General features: G+C 40.4%; 1 protein-coding gene across 7 annotated transcripts in view; it reads left to right on the top strand.

Moving 5' to 3' along the window:
- The window catches only part of elavl4 (ELAV like neuron-specific RNA binding protein 4), a 258,140-nt gene extending 254,773 nt beyond the window's left edge, over window positions 1-3,367 (top strand). For all 7 annotated transcript variants that reach the window (XM_034179719.1, XM_034179718.1, XM_034179716.1 and 4 more), the window contains one exon: window positions 659-3,367. In XM_034179719.1, the coding sequence (XP_034035610.1) occupies window positions 659-986 (328 nt within the window). In that variant the 3' untranslated portion in view covers window positions 987-3,367. The remainder of the gene's footprint in view (window positions 1-658) is intronic.
- Window positions 3,368-16,958: the final 13,591 nt, after the last annotated feature.

Raw genomic sequence — 16,958 nt, 5'->3', positions numbered from 1 at the left:
TTAGCAGGCTGGTGCCTGATCTTTGATGAATTTCTAGCAACTGTTTAATTCAACAACTTCCTGCAATTTAGCTCCTAAAGGAGCCACTCAATGACACAAAAAGAAAAACCTTCATCTGCGTCTCCTTCAATTGAAATACAGCCCAGCATGCAACACTGTCGTCATTCATGACACCATGCCTTCCTGAGTGGAGCACCGACACGATTCAGTGGAGTCTATATGCAGACACACGTGCAAACTCACGAGTTACACATAAACATGCAGCATACATCCATGCATACACATGTTAAATCATCTTAGTGTTTGGCTTGACGATTGGTGGCTCTGTGGTAGCATTTGTAAAATCCAAACACTACACAGGATCAGGTGATCAGGTGATTAAGGTCTTTACTTAGCATAGTTTTGTCATCGTAGCATCTCCACCAGGTGATTCCCATAGCAGCATTTTGGTAAAGGAAAGAGGTATTTACTTTAACATGTTGGCCTTGTCTCTTTGAGGTACAAAGTGAGGCAGGTTTCGTAAAATCTTTTTTGGTAATTATATGAACAAAATGAGTTTTACAATGATAGTGTTCCTTTTCAATTGAAAGTTGCTCTTTTCTCTGTCCCCCTTTTTCCTTTTGTCCTTTCATTTTTTCTGCTCTGCTGCTTCTCTCAGGTTTTCTCCCATCACCATTGACAGCATGACCAGCCTGGTTGGCATGAACATCCCTGGGCACACAGGCACTGGTTGGTGCATCTTTGTGTACAACCTGTCACCAGATTCAGATGAAAGTGTGCTTTGGCAGCTGTTTGGGCCATTTGGTGCAGTCAACAATGTCAAGGTGATCCGTGACTTCAACACCAACAAGTGCAAAGGCTTCGGTTTTGTCACCATGACAAATTACGACGAGGCAGCCATGGCTATTGCCAGCCTCAATGGCTACAGGTTGGGCGACCGCGTCTTGCAAGTCTCCTTCAAGACTAACAAGGCGCACAAGTCCTGAACTTTCACAGGTAGAACCAGTTGCCCTGCGACTTTGTATGCTCCAAAATTACCCCCAATACCCCACCTCCACCCGCTCCTTGGCCTCTTTCAGTCACAATCTACCACAACCATCCTACAACAGCCATCCAACACAGTAAACTCCAACTGGACCACAACACAAACGACAAACCATGAAACAAATTGAACTAGAAATGGCTTATATCATAACTTTGGACCTATAAGCCAATGTTGCCTAAGTATTATAAAAACAAAAATGTTCATGAGTTTGGGAAGCTCGTGTATTAACGCAGGCTTCTCTTTGTTGTATATTATTTATGTTTGTTGTGGATGTTATAAATGATTTTTCTCTTCTGCGTAAACAGTAGCAAATCCCTGTACCCCTTATTTCAGAGAAGAGAATGTCTTTTTAGATTGAAACCTTTTCTCTGTCTTGATTCAGGATTTCTTTTTCTTTTGTAAATCCGGATCCACTGTCGTTAGTATACACCTCCCTGTCGGTGAAAGGGAGGAGGCTCTTTTTTAAATTGGTGAACCATTCATTCATTTTTAGTCTATTAAACTTCCCCTTATTGATTATAGAGGGGATATCATGATCCCTGTACTCTGATGTAGAAAAAAAAAAGAATTTCTAACATTGCTTTTGTTTTGTATCACAGACAAAACATAATGTCTTTCCTCACATGGGTTCAGGGTGATGGGGTAAGGGAGGGGATGGGTTAGCTTTCCTGATGACATATTCAGTAATTTAAGAAAAAAAAAAATAACACTGTTGCCAAAGAGAAGATCTCTTTGCTTGAAAAAAAAATGCATTTAGAAAATAATAAAAAATAAAGAGAAAGAAGATCTATTTTTATAAATGATAATTAAAATAATAATTATTGAAGAATTTTTACATGAATCTGGATTTGAAAAAGAGAAAAATATTTTGACTGGCTAACTGGGGGGGGGGGGGGGGGGGGGGCAGGGTGGGAGGGAGGGGGTGCCACCTTGTCGTTCTGCTGTGGTACTTTATAGGATCAACGGTTGTTTTTGGGGAATCCAAGTTGGCAGTGATTTTGTAGCTGGAAGGTTTTGTGAAAAGGGATGCAAACTGAGGCAGGTGATTTTGGTAATTTTTCACATATGTACTAGTGCGCAATTATTCAGCAGCGATACCCAAAAGGGAAGGGAGAGGGGTCTTTCCGAGGACGAGCTGTCCTTATACTCCAGAGCCCAAAGCAAGAAGACCCTTTGTCCACGTGTTTTCCTGTTTTGTCATCAGTCAAGTGTGATTTATCAGTAAATAGATATATACACATCTATCCATTTAGGGAGCATACTATACATTATCTATATCATTTTCTTCGCTCTGCGTTTGTGAACTTACATTTGAAAAGAACTTCCTTTTAGCGATCAACTGTAGGTGCTATACTGCATTATTCACATATCTTAAATATCCAAGTTTGTTGTTCTATGTGTTGTTTAAAGAAAAAAAAATACTTCGATGTTGGCATTTAATTGAGCTGCTGTTCTTTGTTTAATATTTGTTTAGTGTTGGCCCAAAATCTGGTGAGACTATTTCTTTGCAAAATAACCAGATACATGACTTTGGGCATTGTAAGAATCACAGAACAAATTTTTATTACTTTTATTTTTTGTTTGGCTTGCTGACTATTAGGTTACTTGCTGAGCGTGAAGCATTTGTCAGAATTTAATGATGATTAGCTAGTTCTGTTAGTCTAGATATTTGTTTCCTGAAAAGGATCTATGATGTGTCTTTATTTGCTGTGTACAAATAGATGAGATATATATAAATATATATAGTCTACATTTGTTTTACAATATCTACTGTACTATCTGAGTTGTCACTGTTCTTTTGTTTGAGCTTGTCTTTTTCATATGACAAATTATTATGAAGTGGTGGTTCAGTTACTTAGAAAAACTTGTGAGGAAACTGTTCAATTGTTGTCATGTTGCTTGTGGAGCAAAAAAAGATTTGGATTAACTTTCAGTTAACTACCGCGGCAAAAGAAACCGAACAAAAGCTTAGACTATAAGTGTATTTGTTTATTGGTTTATTTACTTATCTATTTTTAAACTATTTATTTTTTAATTTATTTGTATTTATTATATATATATATTTATTTATTAATTTATCTATGTATTTATTTGTTTCATTGTCTGTGTATTTGCGTGATTCTGGTACAGGGAGGGGGCGTTTCTGAGCAAAAGGGAACAAAGCGACTAGTGGAGAGGCTCTTCAGTAGTCCACTGCACTGAGAGAACTTTTAGTACATTTGTGCTTTGTACCAATATATCAAAATTACAACATAAAAAAAATCTAAAATTTAAGAAAACTGAAAAAAATGTCTGGAGGGTTGGGGGACGCTCTTCCCTTATTACTAGAAACAGTTACTCGCTATGCATAACCTAGTTAATAGTTAAATTTGCTATTGCTTTTTCTCTTGTCTTGTTAAAATGAAATCTTTAGATCTTTTTCAATAAAGTTTAGTCTTAATAGAATGTTATAAACAGTCGTTCTGGTTCAATATAACCTGTGATAAGTTTGTGTAGTTCTATAAGCCACTCCGTCCACACCCTCCCTCCACTTACTACCGCTTTGTGATGAAACCTTATGCAAAAATGTGGGTCTGAAAGCATAGTTTTCAGTTTGCAGTAAACATTTTGTTGATCATTTAGCTCTTGGTGGCTTGGGTAGATCAATTTTAAAAAGCCCATTGCTGTTTGAGGGTCATTCATTGCACTAGACTAAATCTGTCAATATCACCTAAGAGTCAAAACTTATTTTTAAATAATGCTCATGTTTTCAAATTACATACCAACAAATCTCTAAAAAATGAGACGTTGTTGCCATTGCACACTGTAATTTACAAAGAAAAAGTACTCTGGAGGTAAAGAAAAAGGATTGTACTTATTCTATATTTTATATATTCTAATATGATATATAGTATATATTTTGAAAATTGAAAGGGAAAGGTTCCAGAAGTAAATATACAGAATTGGATTTTGTTTGTTTGTTTGTTGTTAAGACTTGAAAACATGAAGGAGGTGTATGGGGAGGATTTTAAATACTCATACGCATGCTGGCAGTGTACATCTTCTCTCTCACACCTCAGTCATCTGATAAGCCGGGTCATCTGACAACATCACCATTATCCAATCATCATCCAGTCACATAGTCTCCTAACGTCATAAAGGAATCAAATCGCCCGACCAGACCTCGTCATTCTCCCTGCTACCGTCGGGAGCTTGAATTATGCAACGACCCCAATAGAATGTTGTTCTGATGTATGAACTACTTTCCTACATTTTATTACCTTTGAACTCCTACGATGCGTGCCTGTGTTCAACATAGACCCTGTGTGCACGTGCACGCATGTATGTGTACGATCGGGTGTGCTCCCGTCAGTGTGGGTGTGTGTGTGTACATGTGGTTGTGATGACGTTCATTCTGGTGTGTTCGCTGCGCATACACGTGCATGTGTGTACCTGAGTGTTTGTGCATGTGCAGTTTAAACTGTGTGTTTGTGTGTGAGTGCATGTCAGGGTGTTTGATACATGGGGCTGCGTCACCTCACTCTATGCCCAACCCCTATGGCTCACACCATCCCTAGTAGCGCCTTACAGTGGCAGCCTGCCAGTAGGAACAACTCAGCCAGTAGTGGAGGAGGGAAGGTGAACAGAGGAACTCGGCTCTTCTTGTCAGTTTTCATTTTCCTTCTGAGACGTGTTTGTTTACTATCTGAAAAATCTATAAACGAAATCTTTAAAGACAAAAAAGAAGAAAAAATGTTCACAGGGCCCCAGGGCCGCGGCTCTCTCTTCTCTCTCCTGCTTATGTTATTACTTAACAATTATTAATGATGATTATTATGATTATTATTGCTATTATTCTTAGTATTCTTATTCTTATTATTAATCCAATTACTGCGATGAATGACTTCATGTTATCCTTGCTAGTTTAGGTCATTTCTGAAACTGGAAACAAAATAAAAATCTTGCTGTAAATGTTTGTTTTTTCTTTTTCATAAAACTGTTGTGTTTGAATTATTTGTACTTTTGAATGTTGGGACAATAAAATGAGGTGTTAAGAGCTTGGATGTTTCTTGTCATAAAGGAATAACTGTTGATTCTGTTGCAGCATAAATTGCACACCCCTGCTGTAAGGGAAGTCTCTCAAAATTAAGAAAAAAGACTAAAAATTGTTTATTTCTCTTGTATTACTCTTGTCTGGCAGTGGTATATATACAATCATATGAAACAGGATTTCAACAATGATTAATATCTGTGTGTTATACCTGTTATGGCTGAATACTACAATGCTCAGACTGTATACTGTTGCCAAATTTATCCAACAAAAACATATCTTACAATGTTAAGACATTTTCTTTCTGTCCTTTAAGTGCATGTTGGCCTCAACAACAATTTTTTATGTAGTCATATCTATTACTTTAAAGTAGATTTTTGATTTGTGTTGGTTAAAAGTTATACCCTTTGTAAAGACAATCAATAGACAGACAGACTGACAGTAAAAAGGTGGCATGCAAAAGAAATATAATGAAATTTATCCTTGCATACTTTCCTAACTTACATCCATCCATCCATTTTCTTTCGCTTTATCCGGAGTCGGGTCGCGGGGGCAGCAGCTCAAGCAAAGCCGCCCAGACCTCCCGATCCACACACACCTCCCCCAGCTCCTCCGGGGGAACCCCGAGGCATTCCCAAGCCAGCCGAGAGACGTAGTCCCTCCAGCATGTCCTCGGTCTTCCCCGGGGCTTCCTCCCACAGGGGTGCCCGAGGTGTGTCAGGGCACAGTCGAGCGCCTTCTCCAGATCCACAAAGCACATGTGGAATGGTTGAGCGAACTCCCATGAACCCTCGAGCACCCGATGGAGCATGTAGAGCTGGTCCAGTGTGCTGCGACCAGGATGAAAACCACACTGCTCCTCCTGAATCCGAGGTTCGACTATCGGTCGAATTCTCCTCTCCAGTACTCTGGAATAGACCTTACCGGGGAGGCTGATGAGTGTGATCCCCCTGTAGTTGGAACACACCCTCTGGTCCCCCTTCTTAAACAGAGGGACCACCACCCCGGTCTGCCAATCCAGAGGCACTGTCCCCGACCGCCATGCGATGTTGCAGAGGCGTGTCAGCCAAGACAGTCCCACAACATCCAGAGACTTAAGGTACTCAGGAGGGATTTCATCCACCCCAGGAGCCTTGCCACCGAGGAGCTTTCTAACCACCTTGGTGACTTCGGCCTGGGTAATGGATGAGTCTGCCTCTGAGTCCCCAGTCTCTGCTTCCTCTTCGGAAGACGTGACGATGGGATTGAGGAGATCCTCGAAGTATTCCTTCCACCGCCCAACAACATCCCCAGTCAGGGTCAACAGCTCCCCACCCGCACCATAGACAGTGCTGGTGGAGAGCTGCTTCCGCAGGAGGTGGAGACCTCCATCATCACTAAGGCCGCATCGACAATGGAGGTGTGGCCTCCATTAACTCTAACTTACAATTACCTGCATATCAACCATGCACAAATTACTTTATCCCATCTACTGCAAATGTTACTACATAACTCCTACAATATGTTTTTTTTCTCTTCATGATGATAACTAATACCAAAACTATAACACAGCATAACTTTGAAACTAACTTCACAAGAAAAATCCACATCAGAATTTTCACAATTTTCCACAAATTCCACAACTTTTATGAATTACATTTTCTCCATGTCCCTGATATTATCACCACAGAAGCAGAGGGTAAACCAGATTTTCCATTGTTTTCAATGAGAGGTTAGAGAAAAATTTCACTACCTCTGACTGAGAGTGCACCAACAGCACATTGCAATGGCACTTGCAGTCTCAACAATTAAAAATTTTGAAATTTTGCTGCTTTTACAAGGAGGAAAGATGGACCGAAAATTGTATCTTAAAATTAAGTAAATCGTCTGTGGCGCTAGCGTTAAAAAATGATGGTGCCTCGCGTCACCTCCTATGCATGTAGACAACAGGAATGCTGCTATGATGACCGCTATGATAGGCTTTCTACCACCAATATATGACTACAGCATAATTTAATCAGCAAGTCTTGTGCCATTGAAACCTGTTTGTTATTAATGTGGCTTTGATGCTGCTTACGTAATCTACGGTGCATCCAGAAAGTATTCACAACGCTTCACTTTTGCCACATTTTGTTGAAAAATGAAGTAAATTAATTTTCCCACAAAATTCTCACAACACCTCCTAATGACAACATGAAAAAAGTTTGTTTTTTTTTTTTTTTTAAGCCAGTCCTTTGATATCTTGGCAGTGTGCTTCGAGTCATTATCCTGCTGAAAGATTAACTGTCGCCTCAGTCTGAGGTCAAGTGCAATTTGAAGCAGGTTTTCATCCAGGATGTCTCTGTACGAGGTCTGTGCGAAAAGTATCGTACCTTTTATTTTTTTCAAAAACTATATGGATTTGATTCATATGTTTTTACGTCAGCCAAGCTTGAACCTTCGTGCGCATGCGTGACTTTTTCCACGCCTGTCGGTTGCGTCATTCGCCTGTGGGCAGGCTTTGAGTGAGCACTGCTCCACCCCTCTCGTCGTTGTTTCATTGTTAGGAAATGGCGGAATGATTTGGGCTTTTTTTCCATCAGAATTTTTTCAGAAACTTAGAGACAAGCAGCTGGAAACCATTCGAAAAAATTTATCTGGCTTTCGGTGAAAATTTTACGGGCTTCACAGAGAATAAGGACTGTTACTACAGCTTTAAGGACGCCCCACAATGGCGCACGGTGCGCCGCGCTCCGAGCCGCCATTGAGAGGCAGAAAACACCACATCATTTCTAAACGGATGGCTGTGTGGAGCCGGGACCATCTTGAGCAATTTCTCTGGTTATCACAAGAGCTGGATATCAGCCATTTTCCGGCAGATTTCATTTTTAACAAGAGATTTTGTCATGGAGAGCCGCGCGGAGGCTTTGCGCATCAGGACCGATTCGCTGATCGAGCGAGACAAAGGAACACCTCCGTTTCGGAGTGCCAGGGGACAGGTTGGGACATGCCTATCTCGGCTTTCAATGCTTACCAGCCCAGTGAGTATAAGAGAAATTGTGGAGAGCTGGGCATGTCCCAACTTGTCCCTGACTAGTCTCCCAGTTCCTGCCACTGAAAAACATCCCTACAACATGATTCTGCCACCACCATGCTTCACTGAAGGGATGGTGCCTGGATTCCTTCCAACATGACACCCGGCATTCATGTTAGGTGTCATGTTAAAGAGTTCAATCTTTGTCTCATGAGACCAGTGAATTTTGTTTTTCATGGACTGAGAGTCCTTCAGGTGCCTTTTGGCAAACTCCAGGCGGGCTACCATGTGCACTTTACTAAGGAGTGGCTTCAGTCTGGCCAGTCTACCATACAGACATGATTGGTGGATTGCTGCAGAGATGGTTTTCCTTCTGGAAGGTTCTCATATCTCCACAGAGGAATGCTGGAACTCTGACAGAGTGACCATCGGGTTCTTGGTCACCTCCCTGACTAAGGCCCTTCTCCCCTGATTGATCAGTTTAGACGGGCGGCCGGCTCTAAGAAGAGTTCTGGTGGATCTGAACTTCTTCCATTTATGGATGATGGAGGTCTCTGTGCTCATTGGGACCTTCAAAGCAACAGAAATGTTTCTGTACCCTTTCCCAGATTTGTGCCTCGAGACAATTCTGTCTCTGAGGTGTACAGACAATTCCTTTGACTGCATGCTTGGTTTGTGCTCTGACATGCACTGTCAGCTGGAGGACCTTATATCCTTGATGTACAAACATCTCAATGATGATCAGTGGAAACAGGATGCACCTGAGCTCAATTTTAAGCTTCATGGCAAAAGCTGTGAATACTTATGTACATGTAATTTCTTAGTTTGTTTGTTTGATTTTTAAATAAATTTGCAGAAATCTCAAAAAAAAAAAAAACTTTCACATTGCCATTGTGTGTATAATTTTGATGAAACAAAAGCAAATAATTTAATCAATTTTGGAATAAGGCTGTAACATAAAATGTGGAAAAAGTGAAGCACTGTGAATACTTTCCGAATCCACTGTAACTTAAGTTTAGCACAGAAGGTCAAAAAGTTACTGAAACCCAATGAGATTATTTGCCAGTGACACATAATCAGTACCAACTGCTTAATTTAGTTGGACACTACAAAGATTCCTCTGTTTCTGCTCGGCACAGAGCACATTCCCAGTTCGGGGAGCTCAAAAGCTTGGACTGAGTCCATGTAGAAGGTTGGCAAGATCAATCGGAATGCCATATTTTGACATGAGGAAATTCAGAGAAGCACACAATGAAAGCAGGGAATGAGTGTCTACATCTAACTGTCCATGGTGAATGTCCAAAAGGTTTTTTACTGTCACTGTCTGTCCAAAGAGAGTAAATCATGCAGGAGCTTGCTGAAGCATGTAAGGATCATCCAGTAATACACAAAAAACATACTGCAGTTGTGGAATTTTAAAAGGTGCTTTACTAAGCTTATCATTGTGTAATGGTAAAAATGTTGTGAGCAGAGTTCACTTAGTGACATAATACTGACCCTGTACCTAAACCACATTCTCTTTCAAGGTCAAAGTTCTATTAAAAGTGACTTTCATAAGCTCAAATAGAATACAAAATATAGACCAAAGGGGCTTTACAATATAAAAATCAAATATCCGCTAAATCCACAATACAGATCAGATGCGGATCAAACTTAGTCTGTTCACTGAGAGTGCCAGTTCGCACCTCATTGTCACAAATGAGAGTGCTTGAGGAACTTTTGATTGAGATATAATACAAAATGTACACCAAATGGGCTTTTCAATATTAAATTCAAATGTCCACAAACTCCACAATCCGGATCAGATCCGGATCAAACTTTGTCAGGCAATAGTGAGTGCCAGTCTGGACCTCTCCTTCAAATATGAGAGTGATTGGAGCACGTTTGATTAAGATATAATCTAAAATATACATTAAATCGGGTTTTCAATGTTAAATTAAATGGCTACAAAAACTGTAATCTGGATCAGATCCAGATGAAACTTTGTCAGTCGATTAGGGATGCCATCCTACATAATGCTCTCAAATATGACAGAAATCTGATCTTTTTTGACAGAGTTATGAATTTTTGAAAATTTGTTCAATGTTAAAGACAGGGATTTTTCAAATTTTCTAAGATTTTTCCTGACTTTGCCTTTTTACCCATGACCTTGAAAGTTGAATCACGTCTTGCCTATCAGGATATGACTCTTCAGTAGAAATTTCATAATGATATATGAAAAATTGTGCACTCCAGGCTGTTCACAAACAGACAAAAACAAACGGGTGATAACGTAACCTCCTTCAACTTCATTGATGGAAGTAATAAAATATGTCCCGTATTCTATGCTTTCTATTGTGAAAATGAAAAAAGAAAACCTTAGTTCAGGAAAAACGAGACGATCAAAATTATTCCAAATGGTTATAGAGGTTTTGTATCGTTACAAACGCTGCTGCAGCCACACACTTCTGTTCGTCGGTGTCAGTGTTCGACAATGAAATTATCCAGTAATGTCCAGTGTTACAAGGCTAGCTTTACACCTTTATAATCAAAAATCACCCCAGGGGGCATTAGTGAGGCTGTGGAGCCTGTGATGGTTGTTACAATGTGATATGACCAGTCACTCATGTCTTTCCTCTCCTGTCGTTAGCCACTTAATGATCCTCCGCTCTCATCACGATGAAAAGAGGCGGCAGCGTGAGTCACCGTGTCACCTCATACCATCCACTCAAACCGCTCTGAGGTTTACAAGTACAGATAGCTTATTCTTCTTAAAAGTTTTCTTCCTAATCAATTGTTGTGCAATAGAAGCAAATAAAACAGCGCAGCATAACAGTCACAAAGTAATGCAGGATCCAATTTTTAAATTCCAAAGCAAGTGAGCTTTTCTTACTGAGTTGTTGGGTTTAATATGACTCAGTTCTCACCTTATTTTGTCACAAGGTGCAACCATATGATTCTGCCTCTCAGTTTCTATATAAACCACATTTCATCTGCTTGGGTGAGAGCTGATCGCACTCACTCCGTGGTGTGAATGTCAGCATCCTGCAGTGCTGTGATGCAGAAGACTGTTCTGCCAAATGACAAACACGAGCCTCACAGCCGGTAGCATATTATTTCATAAGGAGCTATTTGTCTTTGACAAATCTGTGTAGTCAAATATCTGCAGTGGGGAGCTTTTGGCGCCCTCTAGTGCTCCTTGTTCTAGTCTAACGGCTTTTCTCTCAGCCGTTTGTCCACTCAGAGGTCAGTTTATGCAGGCTTTCATCAACATGTATATGATATCTATGTGATGGAAAGCTTTTTAAAACCTTCATTATGCACAGTATCTATGCATTACACCATGCCTTAATATAACATCTTTATATTACACCTAAATAGATCCTTTTGGATCCTTGTGTTTCACTCCACAATCTTTTCATAAAAATGTGTCCATGATATGAAGATACTATCTATAGTACTATCATACTATCATAAATGTCCCTGTCGTGGGACTATTAAAGGGTTATCTTACCTTATAGCATGCAGACCTTGCTTTGACTATGATCTATTTAGAGGGAAAAAATGATATCCATTCATGCAGTGGAAGAAATATTTACATTTGTTGAAAAATGGAATGTTCCATTCAACAAGGTGAACTCTTGCAAATATTCTTACCATTGCACTCATAAACATTCATTGTATGTATAATGTAGCATGGTCTAAAGCTCATAATGAAAGAGAATTTTGGGCATGTCCAGTGCCACTTTATCATTCAGACAGTGTGTAATTTGATCCTAAAGTAAGCTGTAGGGCACAAAGCAGTTGTACTTCACCACTTGATTAGTCATGGGTGTATTTGGGCGTACCATGAATTCAAGCAATCAGATTATCATCTGAGGTTCCCTTAAAGAGCCTGAGTACGCCAACAAATGGTGCACTCAAGTGAGAGATTTTGTGGCAAGTTGACAGATACGTGTCCACACGTCAAAGCACAGTGGAGAGCAGCCATCAAAGCTCCCTGAGGTGAAGCAGTTAAGTAAAGTTTTGAATTTTTCCATTATTGTTTACTTTTATTTTGTTTGGTTCCATTTCATCTTGTACTGTAGGTGCATTGTGAGTTTACTTACATCATGGGCATGTCACACCATGACGATTTAGCCAGTGTATCCAGACAAGAAAAATTTGATGAATATGCTGGCTATGTGGAATAAATTATGCAGCTGTCACATCATGACGATTTAGCCAGCATATTCCAACAGCCCCGTTTCCACCAAGCGGCCCAGGTCGGTACGGCACAGTATGGTACAGGATGGATCAGTTAAGTCTGGCTTGGCTTGTGTTTCCACCACCAGCAAAGCCATTTTGTTTGGCAGGTGGAGCAGATAGATGTTGACATGCATGTCATCAAGAGCACAAACACTTTCGTGTGGCCTCGCCTCTCCACATGGAGGCTAAAAAGAGTAATTTGACTTTTTCTTTAATTTAATTAAATTTTTGTCTTAGTGTATCATGGGATTTATTTTAATCGCATGCAGAATACTGAAGAATCAACTGATGCCTCTGGTAAATGCTGACATGAATGAATGAGGCACTGTGACTCTTTTAACTTTTAAAATAAGTAAAATTTCTTGTTGTGGCACAAAGTCAATTTCAATTTTCAATTTCAATTTATTTTCATTTATATAGCACCAAATCACAACAGAATTGCCTCAAGTCACTTCACACAATTAAGGTCTAACCTTACTAACCCCCAGAGCAGCAGTGGTAAGGAAAAACTCTCTCTGAGGAAGAAACCTCAAGCAGACCAGACTCAAAGGGCTGACCCTCTATTCCCCTGAAGGGAAAATTTTCAAAAGAACAGACGACCTTGAACTACTTACAGTAGCGACCCACACAGTCTGTGATAGCAACGCATAGATCACATGGGGTCTTCCCCTGACATGTACATGGGATGCTGGGAAGCACACTATGACAGCAAATCAGCCTGAAAATACAGAATAATGTCAGCTTGAAGAAAATAATCCAACATGGCAGAAAAAGCTATGAAACAGCTGGGTTTCTGTATAAATGTGTTTCTTATATATTTTATAAAATGTTAGCAAGAAATGAACACATCTAAATCTAAAATGCTGTATTTGTAACCAGGTAACACTTCTGAAGTGATTTACAAGACATCTCACTGAGGTCAGCATGCACACTACGTGCACATGCATCACCCAAGGTCACAGGTCATTTCTGGTCATTTCAAAAGGAGGAAGGAAAATAAAACATTCATTATGGAATTCCCTCCAGGTTCCCTTCATTAAAATGAGCTACAATATTATAACATGTTACAAAAATAAACCAACAACATTATAATGCTTGGATTCAGTAGAAAGTCAATTTTGTAAGTTTACTTAAATTTGAATTTCTGTATGCCTTTAACCCCCTCTTTTCTCTGACTCTTAAAGCTGGGACATCTGTTGACATTTCTCTGTGAGTTCTTGTGGTTTTTAGAACCTCTTAGTGTTTTTTTGTTGCTGACTTTGTATTTCCAGTTTTTGTCATCTCCCTTGAGCTTGCTGCTTTTGTAAATGTTTCCCTGTATTTGATTTATTGACCTCTGCTGTCTCCTGGAACTCTCTTGTGAGCACGCTCATGCACACCTCAGCTCTTCTGTGTTGGATCTCCTGTGCATGACCCTGAACTGTTCCTGGTATTTGATTAAAGAACTTTGAATTCTCCATCCTGCCTGTTCTTTGTGTTGGAGTCATCGCAGTCCTCTGAACTGCGGCACAGGCATGCTGCTGCCATATTGGAAAGGCAGACTGTAGGTAGGTCAGTGATTCATGTTTTTGGGTCATGCTATTACCCAGAAGTCTCATCTCAGTGCCAAAATAATTACTTTTGAATAAATACTCCACAATCATGCTGCTGTTGCATCATCCAAGTTTCACCAAGCCTAACTTTACAGTGAAAGCTCTCAAGTTTCCTCAACTATACATTAATAGCCAAGTGGCCTCTGTGTGCGTGTATGCGTGTGTGTGTGTGTGTGTGTGTGTGTATATAGCTTGGAGAAACTGGGGAGACCTGCCATTTGCCATTTGGTATCCTTATGTATTTTGGGCCAAGGATGCCTGTCAACTTGCTGTGAAAACGGCAACTTCATAGGACTAATAATTTTGGAGAAATTTGGGATATTAGCTAACAACAGTGAACAATGGACATTGATAATTGAATTCTGGACTAACACGCCATTCCACCAGGGGGCAGTAAATCATCTATATATTAAAAGCCAAGTGGCCTCTATGTACGTATGTGTGCATGTGTATGGCTTTGATCAAGGAAAAACTGGAGAGCTGACATTTGCCGTTTGGTATGCTTATGTATTTTGGGTCAAGGACGAATGCCGCGGAGCATGGATCGCTACGGACAACACGCTAGTAGCCTTATTTGCTTAATTTTGCCCTCAGATAAGTGCTGCTGTTTTACCTTTCACACTCATGGTTTTTTTTCATCTCTAACCTTAACACACCATCACTTCCCCACCTTTCTTCATTCTAGTTTCCTATTTGCTGTTCTTTAACTTCTCACCTGGGTGCTCTGCATTTGGGTTCTGCAATCTGCATGTTTTCTCAGTTTTATTGCCTGCAAGCAATATTTTCAGCTTTTCAAAGAACAGTTGTGTTTCATTTTTAATTTCAGCTTCACACCATTTCATATTGTGCTAGAGTTATATGCAACAGACATGATGTGAGACAGCATGGATGTTGGGGATTCGACAGCGGCATTGTCAGGCGCTCACAGTGTGGCTTCTGAGTTCTGAAATTGCCTGCGCCGAAGTAGTAATGATGTCCAGAATTCCTTCTTGCTCATGAACATTGTCTCTTTTTACAGGCAGCATACATTACCTCTGTACTACAGAGTGAGTGTTGCAAAGGACGAGATTTAAGCTACAGTGGACGTAGTGACAGCAACAAGCAGCTTTCATTGCTTACGCGCATGTTGTAACAAACTGATAATAGTGGGAGTCTTGATTACTGGTGAGTCTTGATTACTGGTGTTGGAAATGTTGTTTGGACAGTGACACCTCCACCCTCTCTGGAGGTGGAGTGGACAGTTTTTAACATGCATAGACTGATAATTATTGCCTTACAAAGAGGGGAAAGCACACCACATGTGGCAACACAGAGTCCAAACAAATGGACAAAGAAAAAGTAAATAAAATAAACTAACAAAAAACTATTTGTATTTTAATAGAGGTGTTTTTCCTGATCAGGTTGTCAAAAAGGGAGTTCTAGTTAGTGTACTGAGTCATGATAGTCGGAGGGTATCTCCAGGCGAATCGAAAGTCCAACACCCACACTCAAAAAACTGACTCATTGGATTGGATTTCCATCTAACAAATATATGTAGTCCCAAACTCAATTAAATTAAATTATCTTGCATGGATGTGCTTTGTTGAGTTGGGGCTACATATATTTATTAAATAGAAATCTGGCACGTAATTGAATTGAGTTCATCCAATGAGTCATTTTTTGAGTGCATCAAGAATTTCCAGAACCCCAAAAAACCAACCACAAACATAAGATGCACCCACATGCTGTGCAAGAGCAGCACCCAACAGTGCATGGCCATGATGCAATGCAAGAACCCACAACACACATTTGTGTCACCTGTCCAGCCTGGTCTCATGGTTGTTTTTTTTTTTCATGTCCCCGTTGCGAAAAGCATCCGCTTTTTGTGACACGGTTTTTTATTTTGCTATTTATAATATTTTCCTTTTCCTTTTCCTAACTCTAACCACAACCATAGTGTAAGTGTGTACCCTCCCCAAACGTTAACCATGACCCCTCCCTGACCCCTGCTTTCACCGCACATTTTATGCCCTCGGTCATAAAATGAATTTGTTCCCCCTTTATGAAAACACCCCATTTTTGTACCCCGTCACAAACCCATAGATTAATGTATCTTTCATAACCCAGTCCCATGAACTGCCGTGAGACTGGGTTGCACCTGTCACAGAATCCAGCATGAGCTATATCTGGTCTAAATTTTACTTCCCCGACTGTTTGATTTTGGAGATGTTTAAAAATGAGTTCCTGGCCATAGTTTGCTGTCAACAGTAGATAAAGATTCCGCTCAAATATCAACCATTTATGCAAAGTGAAGCAACGAAGTGAAGCCAATTTGACAGGAAATCTGATTGGGACTGTGATGTTGGGTATGTAACAGTAACACTTGAATTGCTTTGAGCAATTGTTAATTTAATGTGATTTTTGCCTAAATTTCCTATTAAATATCTTCTTAATCACGGCTCTGCATGCCGATGGTTCTGTGGATTTATGGTGATTTCTGCAGCCCTGTGTGGTTTCTGGCTTTCGAAATGGTGCATGCCTCTGCAGCAGGCACGCGGCAGGTGTTATTTGTTGCTACGAACTGATGGCTGTGATGATGGTGGCGGTGACAGTGAGAGCGGTGTTGGCTAGCAGAAGCAGAAGGCACCAGATCCCCTCCTGTTTGTTCAGACAGATGCAAAGCATTACTGCATTCAACGCGAGGCTGCAAACCCCCAGTAAAACCACAACACTGCTGCCGGAGGCACCACATATTGTTTTCATGCAAAAACTCTGATTTGACGTGTTATTACCAAAGATGCAAAGACCATAAATCCTCTTTTTGTTCGCTTCCTCCTACATATGTGTATCTTTGGATGTGGTCATTTTGCGTGCCTTCCTGAATGTGCGTGTGAGACGTCAGGCATGTGCGAACACACATATGTGTGAGTGGGTGATTTCGGCTCTGCAGGCCCAGCACCCAACCATCTGTCACGAAGGGGCTCGCTGTGTTTCGGAGCCAATCCTCTCCTTCCAACAGCTTCTAGGATCCTCGCTCTGCTTTCCAATAACGGGTCGGCATGCCAAATACACATTCACACACAAACAATGGCA

The sequence above is a fragment of the Thalassophryne amazonica genome, chromosome 10 (assembly GCF_902500255.1).
Source record: "Thalassophryne amazonica chromosome 10, fThaAma1.1, whole genome shotgun sequence".
NCBI classification, from domain to species: domain Eukaryota; kingdom Metazoa; phylum Chordata; class Actinopteri; order Batrachoidiformes; family Batrachoididae; genus Thalassophryne; species Thalassophryne amazonica.
Note: the sequence above shows the minus strand (reverse complement) of the source record. Positions and strands in the feature narration are given on the sequence as shown.